Source organism: Triticum urartu, chromosome 1A (assembly GCF_056163025.1).
Source record: "Triticum urartu cultivar PI428250 chromosome 1A, HENAU_Tu73, whole genome shotgun sequence".
Classification (NCBI taxonomy): domain Eukaryota; kingdom Viridiplantae; phylum Streptophyta; class Magnoliopsida; order Poales; family Poaceae; genus Triticum; species Triticum urartu.
The window spans coordinates 5370453-5388015 of NC_141873.1; the positions used below are offsets into that span (position 1 = coordinate 5370453).

Sequence of the window (17563 nt, forward strand, 5' to 3'; positions counted from 1 at the left end):
TGAGATCTCGGTGAACGAGGCCTTTCCCGTGTGAGCCCGTGGAATGGAACTCGGCAACAACCTTATTTTCCAGTAGTGAGTATAAATTTTATGTCGAGAAGTCCGTTATGAAAGTCAAATGTCCATGCAAAACTTTTACATTTGATAAATGATGAAAATCAAGCTATTATACATTTGATAAATTTCATCTTTTTTTCTTTCTTGGTAAAATTAAAACCGTGAGCCATTTTAGACGCTCTTCTTGAAACCATGCAGAAGGGAAAATGAAAATGAATACTCCCTCTTTCCATCTATACAGGGCCTAAGTTTTGAATCTCTCATACCAAGGCTGTTGCATAAAAAGAGAAGCAACTATTGGGAATAGTACTTCATTAATCCCTCACACCGTCACACGCAACTTTCTCTCCTCCTTTTTCTGCATGCAGCCAACAATAACTCCTCCAGTCCTGCAAGCATTGGCCAAAAGAAACAGCTTTGTGGAGAAAAAAGGAGGAGGCGAGGTGAAGCACTCCTAATAACTGCTCTGTGCATGCATGCAAATCAATGATGCCACCATTGCGTTTTCACAAGGACGACCACGCGATTTGCGAGGGGGAATTAAGTGAGAGATGCATTGGTTAGCTCGTTTGGCGTTGTATAGATGGAAAATGAAATTTGGAGTTAGGCCTTATATAGATGAAAGAAGGGAGTAGTACTATTACGGTTTTTTTTGTTGCATGGTAATTATGAATACTATTGCATGTAGAAGCCATGCAGTGCGTCCACGCTCACATATGTACACCCGAGGAGTCGGAACGCGTTCAGTTTTAGTACTGCAGTGTGAGGCTGGTCGTAATGGTAGTATCATAGCTAGTATCATGCTTGCCAACTAGGCAATTTTGATGAGGTGTCATAGTATTAAATGAAAAAAATAGGATGTAGTATCATATTATGATACCGTATCATATTAAATGCTATACTACTTTGTGTCATGCATGGCAATAAATAGAGTACAACATGATACTAATATATGATACTATGCATTAGGAAGGTAGTATCATACACTAGTATCATATGCATGATACTAATATATGATACTCCCCATTACAACCAGCCTGAACAAACGAAGATAATACACTGATATGAAATCAATCTCATATCGCGCGGCACTCGATCGCTGTGACGGCTAGAGTTAATTGCGTGTTCGTTTGGGTTCCCGAGGAGACGAGGTTTCCCACCAGAGACAGAGAGGACGACGAGGCATATAAATTCTGACGTATCCCTCCCTGCCTCAACGCACCACATCCATCTCCTCTAGCTCGTCCTCCACGCCCACCCATCGCTGCTGCCGGCCGGTCCATGTTAGGGACTCCGTAATTCCATCGCTCGGTGAGTGTTTATATTACTCTTCCCATTGTTTCCATCGCCTCCTGATTTTCACGTTCTATATAGTATGATTCTGACCACCGATCAATCTACTTTTCCAGGCTGACTTGTTGATCCAACATGGCTTTCGCTGGCGTATCTCTCGTCGGCGGTGACGGCAAGTTGTGCCCCTCCACCGTGTCGCCCATCGATTCCCGTGCAGCCAGCGGGTATCACTTGCTCGTGGTCGAAGGCTTCTCGCGTACCAGAGACATCTTGCCGGCCGGCGAGTACATCAGATGTCGCACTTTCTTGGTCGGAGGCCACCGCCGGCATCTCAGGTACTACCCTAATGGCTATGACTCCGAGTACGCTGGGTTTGTATCGGTTGCTCTTGTCCTTGAGGACGACGATGACGATGAGGATGAAAACGATGATGATTGGGAGGCAAACGAGGATGATGTGACTGACAATGATGATGAGGATGAAGATGACGATTGTGAAGATGACGACAATGATGAGGCTCATGATGATGATATGGCTGAGGACAGTGACCACTACTATGATGAGCTAATGCCGTCCGTGAAGGCTCAGGTTTTCTTCTGTTTCATCGACCAGTTTCAGCGGCTCTTCTCAGGACGCATGCGTGAAACCACAATACATGACTTTGGTATCCAAACTGAACTGAAAAATAGAAGGATCATAAAAAGGGAGTTGTCAGAAAGGTCCGCACATCTCAAGGACGACAGCTTCATCATCCGCACCGACATCGTTGTACTTGACGTCAAATCCAAGCAGGTTGCTGGCACCATGGCTCGTCCGTTCATCCAAGTTCCTCCTTCTGACATGCCAATCCATTTCAAGGATCTGCTGCTATCCAAGGAAGGTGCTGACGTGACCTTTGTGGTTGGCGACGAAACATTTCCTGCACACCGGTGCGTACTTGCAGCACGATCTACCGTCTTCAAGTCACAGCTGCTTGGCGACAACCTGGGTGTCAGTATCGTGAAGATCGATGATATTGAAGCAAAAGTGTTTGAAGGCATTCTTACTTTCATCTACACGGACACATTACCCGACTGGAATAAAATTCGCATAGTTGCACCAGGCTATGTATTAGTCCACAATAACTATGTAACGTTGCTGCTGCAGTGCTTGAAGCTGCAGAGAGATATGATCTCCATCGGCTGAAGTTGATTTGCAAAGAGGAGTTGGTCACCTGCATACGCCTGGACACAGTAGTGGACATCATTGTTGTAGCTGAGCGGGGACGTTGCCCCTGGTTGAAGGAGAAGTGCTTGGAGTTCATCAAGTCTCACACAAGTCTGCATGAAGTTTTCACGGCTGAGGGCTTTGAGATGATGACCCGAACCTGCAGCCCCTCGGGCCTCAAGGAGCTCCTCTCCAAGTTTGCTTCCTAGATTTCTCGAGAAAACCTATATATGGGCTCGTCGTTTCCTTTCGAATTAAGTAAATTAAGTATATGTATTGCCAGTTCGTACTACCGGACCCAAGATTAAACTGTCTCATTTCTGCGGGTGGCAATCCAGTAGCTACTCGGTATTGATCAGATGTAGTGATCTAGTAACATTTGTGCATATGCGCCTTCTTTTCCTTCTTTCTGTTCCTGGATGTGTCTTAGTTTAACTGTCCTGCATCAGTGCAGTATGTGCATGACCTGCTGATTCCATCAGGTGCAATCGTGAAAAGAACCTGCAGAATGTGATTTAGTTAGCATGTAGTATGTTTACACCCTCCAAGCCGTTCTGGCCATGGCTAACGATGACTGGCAGGAGCCAGGAGCTGTGTGTAGTGTTCCTCATTTTGTTCATCAAGTTGCAACCTCATTTTGTGCGGTCTGGAACATCGGCGATGTTGTGGGGACGACCAAAACGTCAGCCATGTCGCAACATCTGCAGGATGAATCGAATGACATTGAATGCAATGACAAGGGAGACAGCTATAACTGGGGAGTTATCGACCGACTAACGTGTGGGGTTGGCAATTTCCAAAAAATATTTCCCTCATACCAAAATGCAGATTTATTCCAAATGAACAAACCATATAAGTGCACTCGCCGTGAGACGTTTGATCTCACAACACATTACAAGGGTGAAAAAACACAACCGCTGACATGAGTGCACTCGGCTCCCTCTCGGTCCCCTCACCTTGCATCGCTTATTCTCCAGACCAGTTCTCCCTTGGCTTGCTGCCGGTCGTGGCACCGCCGCCATCATTGCTCACAAATTCAAAAAATTCAAAAAATGCTCATGAATTTGTAAAAATGTTGAGAAAATTCAAAATTTATTCATGAATTACAAAAAAGGTTTATTGATTCAAAAAATATTTACTGACAAAAAACTTCATGTATGCTATGAATGTTCATGCATTTCAAAAAAATGTTCGTCAAAACTAAAAAATATTCATGAATTACCAAAATTATTACCGCAGTTTCCAAAAAAAATTATGTAATTCAAAACAATTTTTCACGGGTTAGAAAGATCATGGTCAGGAGGGACCAAGCTGTAAGATTAAAAGCAATCGAGGTCGATCTGACAGCAAATTGGCCTAAGATGTTCGGTCCGGATGTCTCCGGGCATATAATCGCCGAAATTCGTAAGGCCTTTGGAGCCTAGCATTGAGAAGCAGAAATGTAATCTAGGTGACTCGATCGTGGTCCTACATTTGAATCCAATCACAAGCATGTTCCTTGTCAAAGCTGTGAGTTGTAAGTAATGCATGCCATGATTCATTATTTACTATAGCAGAAAGCGGGTCTTATTTTGTACGGACCAAAATGGTTGTACACATTTTTTTTTTAATTCCTTCCGTGCATTAGCGTTGACGCGTACGCCGTTTAGTTAGTTTTTTTTCTTGTTTTTTCAAACGTGAGAGCGTGCATGCATGCGTGACGTCATGCACACATAGGGCACGCGATGCACTACGCGTTCCATCCTTCAAACGTGAACTAGCTTCTTCTTCATCTCCTTTACCTGCGCGTAGGCGGTGAACTCAACACACACACACACACACACTGGTCCACGAGCGTATGTCGTCCTTGTCGCCTCATCTCCTCTCCTCCCGTGTGGCCGTGCCCATCGCCTAAGTCCTAAGTCGCACGTGGATGGGTCGCCGCCCCCTGTCCAAGCCACTCCTCCACATCACCGGACAGGAGGCACCGTGCCTGCGCCGGATCCGGCCCGCTAGGACCCAGATGGGGCCCTAAGGGCCCAGATCTAAACCAGATGGGGCCCTAAGGGCCTGCTAGGACCTAGCTGCACCACCAGTCCATCCCGCCGTCAAGGGAAGCACCACCACCGCACTCGCCGCCGCCCGCCGTCACCAGGTCATCAGACCGCCACCGGCCTAGCTGCACCGCCGCCGCCCCCTGCCCCGTGAAGGGGAATCATGTGCGGATACTGGAAGACCCACCTCCGCCGCCGCCACCCGGACCAGATCCGGGGGCGCCAGCCGACGAACGCCGAGTGGGAAGGGAGGAGGGAGGGTGGACGAGTGGAGAGGGGCACACGCCGCCCCGGCCGCCTCCCGGGAGACGGCGCGAGGGCGCGGACGAGGGCTCGTCGGGGATGGCCAATCTGACTGGTTTCCATGTGAGGTCATATATACTATGCATTGTCATTTTATGTACTTGGAAGGGTGGTGCGGTTCATGATTTGGTGGGACTTGGATGCCCAGAGGAGCTTCATATATAGCAAACCGCTAGGGCGGGGGGGGGGGGGGGGGGGGGTTGATGGCTAAACGAGACAAAATAGAAAATTTAAGCAAAAAAATGAATAACCAAGTAAACAAAATTAAGACATGTCGTTAAAAAATGAAGAAAAAGATAAAGTAGAAAAAGTGTGAATGATAGAAATCGAACCTACCATCTCAAACTCGAGCTCTAACGACTATACTGTTGGAAATATGCCCTAGAGGCAATAATAAATTGGTTATTATTATATTTCCTTGTTCATGATAATCGTTTATTATCCATGCTAGAATTGTATTGATAGGAAACTCAGATACATGTGTGGATACATAGACAACACCATGTCCCTAGTAAGCCTCTAGTTGACTAGCTCGTTGATCAATAGATGGTTACGGTTTCCTGACCATGGACATTGGATGTCGTTGATAACGGGATCACATCATTAGGAGAATGATGTGATGGACAAGACCCAATCCTAAGCCTAGCACAAAGATCGTGTAGTTCGTATGCTAAAGCTTTTCTAATGTCAAGTATCATTTCCTTGGACCATGAGATTGTGCAACTCCCGGATACCGTAGGAATACTTTGGGTGTGCCAAACGTCACAACGTAACTGGGTGGCTATAAAGGTGCACTAAGGGTATCTCCGAAAGTGTCTGTTGGGTTGGCACGAATCGAGACTGGGATTTGTCACTCCGTGTGACGGAGAGGTATCTCTGGGCCCACTCGGTAGGACATCATCATAATGTGCACAATGTGATCAAGGAGTTGATCACGGGATGATGTGTTACGGAACGAGTAAAGAGACTTGCCGATAACGAGATTGAACAAGGTATCGGGATACCGACGATCGAATCTCGGGCAAGTATCGTACCGATAGACAAAGGGAATTGTATACGGGATTGATTAAGTCCTTGACATTGTGGTTTATCCGATGAGATCATCGTGGAGCATGTGGGAGCCAACATGGGTATCCAGATCCCACTGTTGGTTATTGACCGGAGAACGTCTCGGTCATGTCTGCATGGTTCCTGAACCCGTAGGGTCTACACACTTAAGGTTCGATGACGCTAGGGTTATAAAGGAAGTTTGTATGTGGTTACCGAATATTGTTCGGAGTCCCGGATGAGATCACGGACGTCACGAGGAGTTCCGGAATGGTCCGGAGGTAAAGATTTATATATGGGAAGTCCTGTTTTGGTCACCGGAAAAGTTTCGGGTTTATCGGTAACGTACCGGGACCACCGGGAGGGTCCCGGGGGTCCACCAAGTGGGGCCACAAGCCCCGGAGGGCTGCATGGGCCAAGTGTGGGAGGGGACCAGCCCCAGGTGGGCTGGTGCGCCCCCCCACCAAGGCCCAAGGCTCAAGGGAGTGGGAAGGGGGGGCAAACCCTAGGGCAGATGGGCCCTAAGGCCCACCCTGGTGCGCCTCCCCCACTTCCCTCCCCTTGGCCGCCCTAGATGGGATCTAGGGGGCTGCCGCCACCCCTAGGGAGGGAACCCTAGGTGGGGGCGCAGCCCCTCCCCCTTCCCCTATATATACTTGAGGTTTGGGCTGCCCAATACACACAAGTTCCTCTCCTCATGCTGGCGCAACCCTACCTCTCTTTCTCCTCATCTCTCGCGGTGCTTGGCGAAGCCCTGCTGGATAGCCACGCTCCTCTACCACCACCGCGCCGTTGTGCTGCTGCTAGATGGAGTCTTCCTCAACCTCTCCCTCTCTCCTTGCTGGATCAAGGCATGAGAGACGTCACCGGGCTGTACGTGTGTTGAACGCGGAGGTGCCGTCCGTTCGGCACTAGGATCATCGGTGATTTGGATCACGGCGAGTACGACTCCATCAACCCCGTTCTCTTGAACGCTTCCGCTTAGTGATCTACAAGGGTATGTAGATGCACTCTCCTTCCCCTCGTTGCTGGTTTCTCCATAGATAGATTTTGGTGACACGTAGGAAAATTTTGAATTTCTGCTACGTTTCCCAACATATACTATGCCATGGTTCACGTTCAAATTATAACATAACAACTATAATGGCTAACAACAATAAACATGGCAAAGAAGCACACGATGCACCAAATGGGCATCTAGCACACGGATCGTTGACGTGGCAAGTCGAATGCCCATCGGTGGGCCAAATAAGGCAACACACGTCCATGCATGGGCATGTTTGGCGAGCTCACATACATAAATACAGCCACCGCGGATTTATAAGGACCAGAGGGCGAGATGCGTGTGACGTGAGGTTCCAACCGTCGGATGTGGGATGGATATATTCTTTTTTTTGAGACAATGATGTGGGATGGATGGAGTGAATCTGTGGGAGCGGGGATTCGACCATTGAGAATGCATGACAAATCACAATCACGTGGGCCGAAAAGTATGGCGTAGGTAAAACCCATGTCAATGCACTTTCACACGGTTATCTCCTTGTATGTGATGATGTGGCGACGGAGAGCTTGAGGAGGGCGGTGACGGGGATGTGATCCGTGTGACATAGGGTATCCACCGTCGGATCTCGAAGGAAGAAAATAGAAAAGGAAAAGGCAGTCCAAAAGAAAAAAAAACCACGCACGCACACCTCCTCCAACCTCTCTCCCTCCATCGGTTCCCCACCCACCGCCACCGCCGCCGCCGCCGCCGCTGTCCAACCCCGGCGACCTGCCCTCCATGGCCACGGATCCACTCCAGCAGCGGACAGATCCGCCCTCCCTCCCTCCCCTCCATCACCCCGCCGCCGGCGACCACCACCCTCTCCTTCTCTCCCTACGCGGTGGTGCTAGATCCAATCCAGTCCAGCAGCGGCAGCGGCCATGCCGCCCATGGCGCCCCAGGCAGGAGGGGAGGAGCCAGTGGCTAGGGTTTCGGTCGCCTCCAACTCCGGCGGCCGGCGCCGTCTCCTTCCTCATCCTCCAAGGACGCGCACCTTGGCCCATCTCCTCTCCGGCGAGGAAGACCGACGCCCGCCATGGAAGCTCATCTCCCTTCCAGATCCACCACCATTGCCCTCCCGTGTCAAGCTTCATCTCCTCTAAAAGAAATTTCATTTCATTTCATTTGGTACGGTGATTTCATCTCTCTCTCACCATGGAATGTATTCCGATTTCAGCTCAACAACCTTACCGTCTTCCTTGTGCAGCAGCAGCAACAACAGCAACAGCAGGGTTCCATGTCCATGGGTACATGTCAAAAGTGCAGTTTTTAGTTGTACTCCCTCTCACCTGCTAAACTAATTAGTGCAGGGTCGATGTTTCTCTTACAGTTTGGTCTTAACTTTATTCTCTTCTCAAATATATAAAATCTAATTAGTGCAGGGTCGATGTTGGCTCCGAACCCTAAACCCTAGCTCGTCGGAGTCCTCTCTCTCTCTCTCTGCACACTTCACTCTGGCTCGAACCAAAGAGGAAGAAGAAGGGAGGAAGGAGACATAGAGAGCTTTTCCGGCGCTCGAACGGCTTATTTGGCCAGCACTCACCCCCTAAGCCATGGCTCAGAGGAGTGCTGGCTCGTAGTCGTCGCCGACCTCCGCCGCGAGTGTGTGCTCCTCTGCCGGCACCTTCCGCGGCTTAGTGCACTCCTGCTTGAAGTGGCCCCGTTGCCCCTCCGCCGCCCGATGCCGTGCTCGCCGCACCGTCGTCGTCGTGGTTGTTGAAGCCGCCTCCGCCCTGCTGCCGCCGCTGCGCCGCCCACTATGCTGCTGTCAACATTAGCTGCTTGCCTGCCCGCTCGCCTGCCTGTGCATGCCGCCACAGCCACTCTTCGAATGCCTACAGATGCCCGACGGCCTCATCGAACGTCATCTCCTCAATGTCCCAAAACTACTCGACTACGGCCATCGCGGCATACAGCCGGTCCAGCACGGTGTTGAGTAGTTTCTTCACCATGGCGGCCACGTCTAGTGTGGCCCCAAGTTGTGCGTACCTCGCTGCCATGCCGTTCACCTTGCTTGTGTACGCGTCTAGCTCATCGCCGTCCTCCATCCGCAGGCGATCGAACTCGTCATGCAGCGTCGCGAGCCTCGCCGCCCGCACCTGATCGGCGCCGACGAAGCGCACCTTGAGGGAGTCCCATACCTCCTTCACGATGGGTTTTGTCGCCACCTGCATCAGCATCTCCTCCATCAGCACGCTCAGCATCGCAGCCCGCACCGTCTTGCTCTTCCCAGCGTCGCCTGTTGCGCCCTCCACCGGCGCCACCGCACACCACAGTCCCTGGGCATCAAGGATCGCCTCAACCTTGATGGCCGAGGACGTGTAGTTCGCCGGCATTAATGGCGGCACCTGCAGCGACATCGCGCCGCCACCACCGTACGGGACGAGCGACATGCCCGCCGCCGATCACCTCGCAAAGTGGCTCTAATGCAATTGTTGGCTCCGAACCCTAAACCCTAGATCGTCGGAGTCCTCTCTCACGCTCTCCATGCACACTTCACTCTAGCTCGAACCGAAGAGGAAGAAGAAGGGAGGAAGAAGGCGACACGAGAGCTTTTTCCGGCGCTCGAACGCCTGCCGCACAACAGCTTATTTTTTCTCTCCCGAGCACGAACTCGACGCCACAGCAATTACAACGATCACCGCACCGGTTTTATACCCAGAGCGGGCGCCAGGGCACGCACCCACGCCCCGTCTACCTCGTGCGCCTGCTCCGCTCGTGCCAACGACGCGCTCCGCCGCGGGCCTCCAACAGATTGACCATGAGCACCCCGCGCGGTTCGCCAACGGCCTAGCACTGCACCTACGCACTGGGTCCACGCACACACGCGCACCCCGGTGCTTCACACGCACACACACAGACGCAACGCACCCGGCGCAAACCCACACGCGCACCCGACACGTAATGGCCGCCGTCGTGGCTTATTTGGCCAACAACCGATCGATTTTCTCTATCTTAGTAGCAGATGCATGTTTGGAGAGGGATTTACACCAGAACAAAGTTTGGAGACCCTAAAAAACCAAAGTATGGAGAGAGATCAACACATACGACGTGATTCACAATAGTAGTAATTAGGATATAACTTATAATAGGGATAAAAATCCCATGTATGGGAGGGAGTACTAATTAGTAGGAAGCACATCAAATCAAATCGTACTCCCCAATCAATCATACGGGAGGGAGTACTAATTAGGAAGCAGTTCAAAAGGCATCACTCATATGGCAAGGAAGTAATCCCGCAGGATTCCAATCGACCCCGCTCCAAAGACTGCTTCGATTCTCCCGTCCTCCATCTGAAACCATGCGCTCCTTCAATCTCGCCGAAACTAGCGCCTCCACCATTTAATCCATGCCATGCACGCGCCATCTATTACTCCCTCTCCATCTCTTCTTGTAGCAGGATCCGTGTGCCGCAATCCAACCTGCTTCGATCCATCGGTTGTCCTCTCCTCTCGCGCGCCTCCCCTCGTTCCCCGCTCGCCCATTGCTGGCCACGCTGCCCGCCCGCCTCTATAAATGGCCGCTCCTTTCCTGTTGATCTGACCCGCCCCAGACATCGCCCCTCCTTCCTCCTCGAGCCATGCCTCGTATCATCTACAAAGTACATCGTGCGTCCAGCAGCCGAAGCTTGATGCGATGCCCGGCTAGCATGGTACTGGGACATGGTCCTGTGTTGATCTGATCATGGCAGCGGTAGATGCTCCGTTGATGATCAGATCGGCCGGATGCGCAGCAGGATCAGCTGGCCTTGTCGTGTCCATGCGAAGCGAAACTGCCTTGGACGATCTGTGAACCGGATGAAGTGCTGGGCGGATTTATCCCCCTGGGCAAGCTCAACAAGGTCATCAGGCCCTTGGGGATTGAGAAGACGCAGGTGCTTGCACATCAGTTTTTCGTTTATTTCTGAAAATTTAACTAAAAGAAAGAAGTGTACCGTGTCCAATTTTCTTTTCTGGCACTGATTTACGAGTGTATTGTGGGCTGATTGCGGCATTGAGACTAAGATCACTAGTCCAAATTTCCATTTGTGTTATATTGTTATTCTGCGTTTGTTTTTAATCAATTTTAGTCCTGGGACATTATGTGGGTCACTTACAGTTTTCCTTCTAAACTAAATCTCGAGTACTATGCTAAATTGATGTCAATTCAAAGCCACATACTTTCTCATGACTCAATTTCTTGTTTTGTTCTAAATCATGTCTGTACTTCATTTGTTTAAAGATGTAAACACTGCAGTTTTGTCTGAAGCAGCTCACTATTAGCTACTTCACCAGAATGATACAGTGGCTTGAACTCTAGAACTGTGTGTATTTACACTGAACTGAACTTCTCTTTAGAGAGGTAGATTAATCACAGCTTTCAACTCCCAAGTGCCATGCTTGTCATTTAAGATAGGTTAGAAAATCTCTACTCAAATTTTTAGGCAAGAAGTCTTGGCAGGAAGGAACTTTACTATAACTCATATTCTACTTATCTATATATGATGTAATGTTTAATCTTCCAGCTTTGCTCTTCTGTTCTCACATACATGACCTATTTGGTTTTTGTTTCATACCTTCTATTATGTGTGTGTGCAGACGGCTGGCAGGATCCTCGCGATGTGATCAACATCATTATATGATTTCACAAAGTATATTTGTCCCACTGTACTAGTGAAAAGATGATGTTGAGTGATTGTCCGCAGCTGCTGCCTTGAACTTGTCCATGATGTCTTGCTTGTAAGTTTGGTCTGAGCACTCTTTTCTATAATATTACCCCTTTCTCATGTAACCTTTCTAAGGAAATCATGGCACAGAGCCAGTCAAAGTAACAACTATTTTTTTTTGGTGAAATGTAGGCATGCATATGATTCTACCAGCTATGGAGGCTTGAGATAGGACCAAAATTGTTGTGCCGCGACAAAATGTCGCATTTTGGGCTATGCTCTTGTCTTCGTTTTAGAAGATTCAGATGAGAAAAATAAATCAAAGGCTAGTGCAAAAATCTTGTATACATCACCACCTAACCGATTCTCCCTTTCATTGGTAAAGAAGCTTTGCAATCACTAGTTTTGTTTTTTGAACAATGGTTATTTTGATTTTATTTGGGTTTCTTTGCTCATCTTTAAAGCTACAAAAGGAGGGCATATTTAACCATATATTCATTTGAGTGTCCTTCTTACCTTATATGTGCAGAACATAAATATTTGACTCTCACCATTTGAAAATTGGACAATTTTTATATTGAGAGGAAAATAAGAAACGATGCATGCATATGGTCCTTTCGTCTTCATTATTTTCAAAGGACCTCAAGCCCGACACAATTATCATAACTATAGTGGAGCTACCGCATCAGTTTTGGTACAAGCTTCTGTTAGATGATAGAAAACGTAGTGGTGAATAATTTCCAGTTGCTCAAGTTCACCAAATTTCAGAACATGCAAAACATGATGTACCATATTTACAAAACAAAACTTTCAACATCACTTTGTGGCTCCTTTAGGTACCCTATTTGTTTTGATCATGATAGCGTATAAAAAAGGTGATTGGCTTGAGATGAACCTTTTGAATCAAAAGTTGATATACCTTGAGCCTAAAATGTTTTTTTGTTGCCCACATGTAGCTAGAGACGTACAAGGACCTTGCTGTCAAAGAACTCTACTCTTGGTTTCATGATCGTACAATTAACATTTTGGTGGTCTCGGCTTACCTGTGTACTTTTTGTTGCAGCTGATCAGACAACTCCTCTCTTCCTCTCAGAATCTCTAGCATCTCTTGTTTCTCTCAATGATCCACATGAGTAGGTATTTTTGCATGCTCAACTAAATCGACAGCCTATTAACTTTCATGCACAATTATTATGTTGACTAAATAATTCCAGGCATAGCTAATCTCAAAGTTGACTATCTCATGTAGTTGTTGCCCATCCTGGTCAGCTCGCACGCCACAACGTTTCACGCAACACGTTGGCACCTCCCACTGCACAGGCTTCTAGCCGAAACTACACTGGCTTAGTATGCCTCGTAGGCACACACCTCATGGTAGAATGATAATTTTGATTTCAATTGATTATCATTGCTTATTTTCAATCCCCATAAACATGGGATTTTGTTACTTATTATCATTTGAGTCTCCTTACTCATCTTGTATGTGCACATCCTAAATATTTAATTCGCACTATTTGAAAGCTTATAAAGTTCTTATAACATTGATTAAGTCAAGTGGTGGGATTAAAACAAGAAATTTAGACCCATATTGTCTTTGTCCGCCATTTAGTCATATTGTCTTGACTGCAAGTTTTTATTCTTGTACATGTGCATACCATACCACAAGAGTATGTTCATTGGTTCATACTTTTTTTCAGGCAACAACTAGGCAGGGTGCGCATTGTTGATGATGCCTTTGACCTCTTTCCAGTGCTCAGCTATACCTAGCTACTTGTCCTAGTCCAGACTAAGATCAGGCTCCTGCTGCAATGGTTTCATGTTGGCAAACTGTAAATTATATTGGCGTTTCAGATTGGTAGATGCTTCTGCAAACTTGCAGCATCGATTGATAGATGCTAGTGCAATACAAACCTGATTATATCGGTGTTTATGCATGAATACGATCCCATGAAACAATCATTCACAGAAGCTAGCCCGACTGTTTAGTCAAGAGCAACACCCTTCCCAGTTTTTGAAAAGCCAACATTTCCTTAAAGACTGTGTTGCACGTCTGAGTCATAACATTATTTTCAAATGATATAAATCTAAAATTTCCGCAAAATCACAACATTTAGAATAAAAAATTTAAAAGCTTGTCAAATAACCACATGTTATCTTTTCAGGAGAGTAAATAGCATAAAACTACCCGATTTGTTTGTCGCTGATACAAACTGGTTCTGTTGTTTGCTGTTTCAAAAAATCCAAATGGCCGAGTGCTTTTAAAATTGCTTGCGATGATGGAAGTTGGGGCTCACAAATAAGAGAACCGTTTGCTACGATTTCCCAATCTGAATGTGCCAACGGATTTTCTGACAACTCAAATTTGGATTGAGGGCCAGTATATATCTTACAAAAAGGTCAAATTAATTATCAACATATTAGGGCCATTAAAATTCTTTGGGATAACTTCAGTTATATAATAGATTTTAACCGCATAAACTGAATATAATACAATGTCATCAAGACAATGGTATGTTCATTTTATCAATCAAATGTGCTAATTTTGAAATAATGTACATTATTTGCTACATCTATGCATACCGCAAGGAGTGAATGTTTTGCTTGGTAGTTTCTTTAGACATGTGCACCGAAGAAATAAGGGAAAGTCCTCCTGTTCCAAATTATGTGTAGGCTGGAAATTTGTACAACCATCATACGGTTCCAAAAGAAAAAAATGGAACGCTATGCATGCAAAGAAAATAGCATTGGAAATTTTAACGGCTAGTACTATCACTACAGGAAAATCCCGGTTCCCTGTGTGTTGGCATATAAGCCGAGTGCTTTTTTTTGGGCACCCGGCTTATGCTTCTCTAAGCCGAGTCTGGAGAAAAAAACACCCGATAAATAAGAGGGGCTCGGCTTATGGTCATCTATAAGCCGAGTACCGCAGAAAAGCTCATGGCTTAAATGAAACACACGGTATCTACGTGAAAAAGCACCCGGCTTACAGCACATGCTCGGCAAAGACATCTGCCACGTGTCTGCAACGGCAGTGGTTGGCGGTGCCGTCACGGAGCAACCTATAAGCTGTGTGTCTGAAGCAGGAACTCGGCTTATATGACATAAGCTGTGTGCCCGAAGAAGGCACTCGGCTTCTAGGACATATAAGCCGTGTGCCCGGTGAAAGCACTAGGCTTACATTTTTGTGGATTTTTTGCACTACGTAACATTTATGCGAAATTAGTTTAAGATGGTTTTCATTGCATTTATATTTACTACTTAATTAGTATTATTATTCTAACCTATTTTCTGTCGACTAGTTTTCATGGGTCTTATTTGTAAAAATCTTAATTTAACGCCACTTTAATATTTTCATGACTCTTTCGACACCCTAGCATACCGTGTCATCCTTCCTATATCACATGTTCCCACGCCGTGTAAGAAAATCATGATTTTATCATGCTTCGAAAATATTCAATAATATTCACGCCGCACCGTTACCGCAGAATGTTTACTATACTGTGTCATCGTTGTCCGTGAGGGGGACCACACCCCGGAGTCGCGTGACTATCTCTTCAGACATGCCACCATACCTTAAGGCATGCATGAGGGCCCCCTGCGATGCTCCGGTGGCATTGCTACCCCCAAGGCCCCCGTCCTACCAAACCTTGCAGGAGTTGACTAGGAGATCTAACCCTTTGACTTTGCCGGACGGGCTTTGACCAATGGACCTCTCCACCCGGTTGTGGTAGGTCAGCCCATAGAACACTTCGGAACAAGGTCCGGGCCAAACCCACCGCAAGATTCCCTCCGTGTCGACCCGACGCGGCCGTTACCCCCCTCCAAGTGCCGGCGGCGGCGCCGTCCGTAAAGGGGGTCACACTCCGAAGACATGTGCCAGGTGTTGGCACCCGCCACCACACTTCTAGACCTGTAAGGGGCCTCGATGCAAGATTTGGCGGCTTGGCTAGCCCCCGAAGGCCGCCGGCCACAATCGTAGACACGCAAGAGCAATCCGCGTAGAGGGAAGTGTTCAGATACTTCTGCATCATCAAAAATTATGAAAAATTACCATCCTTACTATATCACATGTTCCCACGCATGATTTTATCATGCTCCAAAAATATTCAATAATATTCACGCCGCACCGTTACCGCAGAATGTTTACTATACCGTGTCATCGTCGTCCGTGAGGGGGACCACACCCCGGAGTCGCGTGCTATCTCTTCAGACATGCCACCATACCTTAAGGCATGTATGAGGGCCCCGCGCGATGCTCCGGTGGCATTGCTACCCCCAAGGCCCCCGTCCTTCCAAACCCTGCAGGAGTTGACTAGGAGATCTAACCCTTTGACTTTCGCCGGACGGGCTTTGACCAATGGACCTCTCCACCCGGTTGTGGTAGGTCAGCCCATAGGAACACTTCGGAACAAGGTCCGGGCCAAACCCACCGCAAGATTCCCTCCGTGTCGACCCAACGCTGCCGTTACCCCCCTCCAAGTGCCGGCGGCGGCGCCGTCCGTAAAGGGGGTCACACTCCAAAGACACGTGCCGGGTGTTGGCACCCGCCACCACACTTCTAGACCTATAAGAGGCCTCGACGCAAGATTTGGCGGCTTGGCTAGCCCTCGAAGGCCGCCGGCCACAATCGTAGACACGCAAGAGCAATCCGCGTAGAGGGAAGTGTTCATATACTTCTGCATCACCAAAAATTATGAAAAATTACCATCCGTCCTATATCACATGTGCCCACGGGGTGTAAGAAAATCATGATTTTATCGCGCTCAAAGTATTCACTAATATTCACGCCGCACCGTTACCGTAGAACGTTTACTATACGGCCGTGTCATCGTCGTCCGTGAGGGGGACCACACCCCGGAGTCGCGTGCTATCTCTTCAGACATGCCACCATACCTTAAGGCATGTATGAGGGCCCCGCGCGATGCTTCGGTGGCATTGCTACCCCCCAAGGCCCTCGTCCCGCCAAACCCTGCAGCAGTTGACCAGGATATCTAACCCTTTGACTTTCGCCGGACGGGCTTTGACCAACGGACCTCTCCACCCGGTTGTGGTAGGTCAGCTCATAGGAACACTTCGGAACAAGGTCCGGGCCAAACCGACCGCAAGATTCCCTCCGTGTCGACCTGATGCGGCCGTTACCCCCCTCCAGGTGCCGGCGGCGGCGCCGTCCGTGAAGGGGTCACACTCCGGAGACGCGTGCCGGGTGTCGGCACCCGCCACCACACTTCTAGACGTGTAAGAGGCCCCGAAATAATGAAATAAGGGGAGAGCGTTTCATTTATAAAAACAATGAAATAGAAATATAAAAAAATACAATAAGATGAAAATAAAATAAGTATAATACAAAGACAATAAAAATAAAATGCAGAAATTATAGACCGTGTATTTTTTATTGAAATCATAAACATTTATTATTGAAATAAAATAATAAACTTTTATTATTGAAATAAAAAATATTTTTTATAAACCGTGTATTTTTCTTTGACACTCGGCTTACTCTTTTGTTGCGCGCGGGACTTATCAAAAATAGACGCGCGAAGAGCTCAACTTCGGCCCAAATCGACCGCGCGCTCATAGCCATGCCGCCCCCTGCCTCTTTTCCCCGCCGCCCCCTGCCTCTCCCCCGCCGCCCCTGTCTTCCCCCAAATCTCTGCCCTGCACTCCTCGCCGGCTGCGCCGCCACCCGCCCCCGCGCTGCAGATCCACACCTCGCCACCTCCCTCTCCTAGCATGAGCTCCCCCAACCAGGCCCTCCCACTGGCCGCCGCCCCGCCTCCCCTTGCCGTCTGCTAGGGTTGAGGTCACCGGGCCTTCTTCGCGGCGCTACGTTCCCTTCGCCGGCAGGTACATCTCTCTCTCTCCCTCACTCTCTCTCTTTCTCTGTCCCTCTCTCTCTCTCTCTGACCGGCCCTACTGCAGATCCGGTTTGGCTCCTTC

The 17563-nt window shown here is 48.2% G+C and overlaps 1 protein-coding gene and 1 pseudogene across 1 annotated transcript; one reads left to right on the plus strand and one right to left on the minus strand.

The window, feature by feature from the left end:
* The first annotated feature begins 1485 nt into the window (after positions 1–1485).
* Positions 1486–2937, plus strand: LOC147988189 (BTB/POZ and MATH domain-containing protein 3-like; annotated as a pseudogene).
* A 5667-nt stretch (positions 2938–8604) lies between these two features.
* On the minus strand, positions 8605–9434 carry LOC147988190 (uncharacterized). The gene has a single exon (XM_087543433.1). The coding sequence runs from the start codon at positions 9372–9374 to the stop codon at positions 8868–8870; it is 507 nt and encodes a 168-aa protein (XP_087399559.1). The 5' UTR covers positions 9375–9434; the 3' UTR covers positions 8605–8867.
* Positions 9435–17563: the final 8129 nt, after the last annotated feature.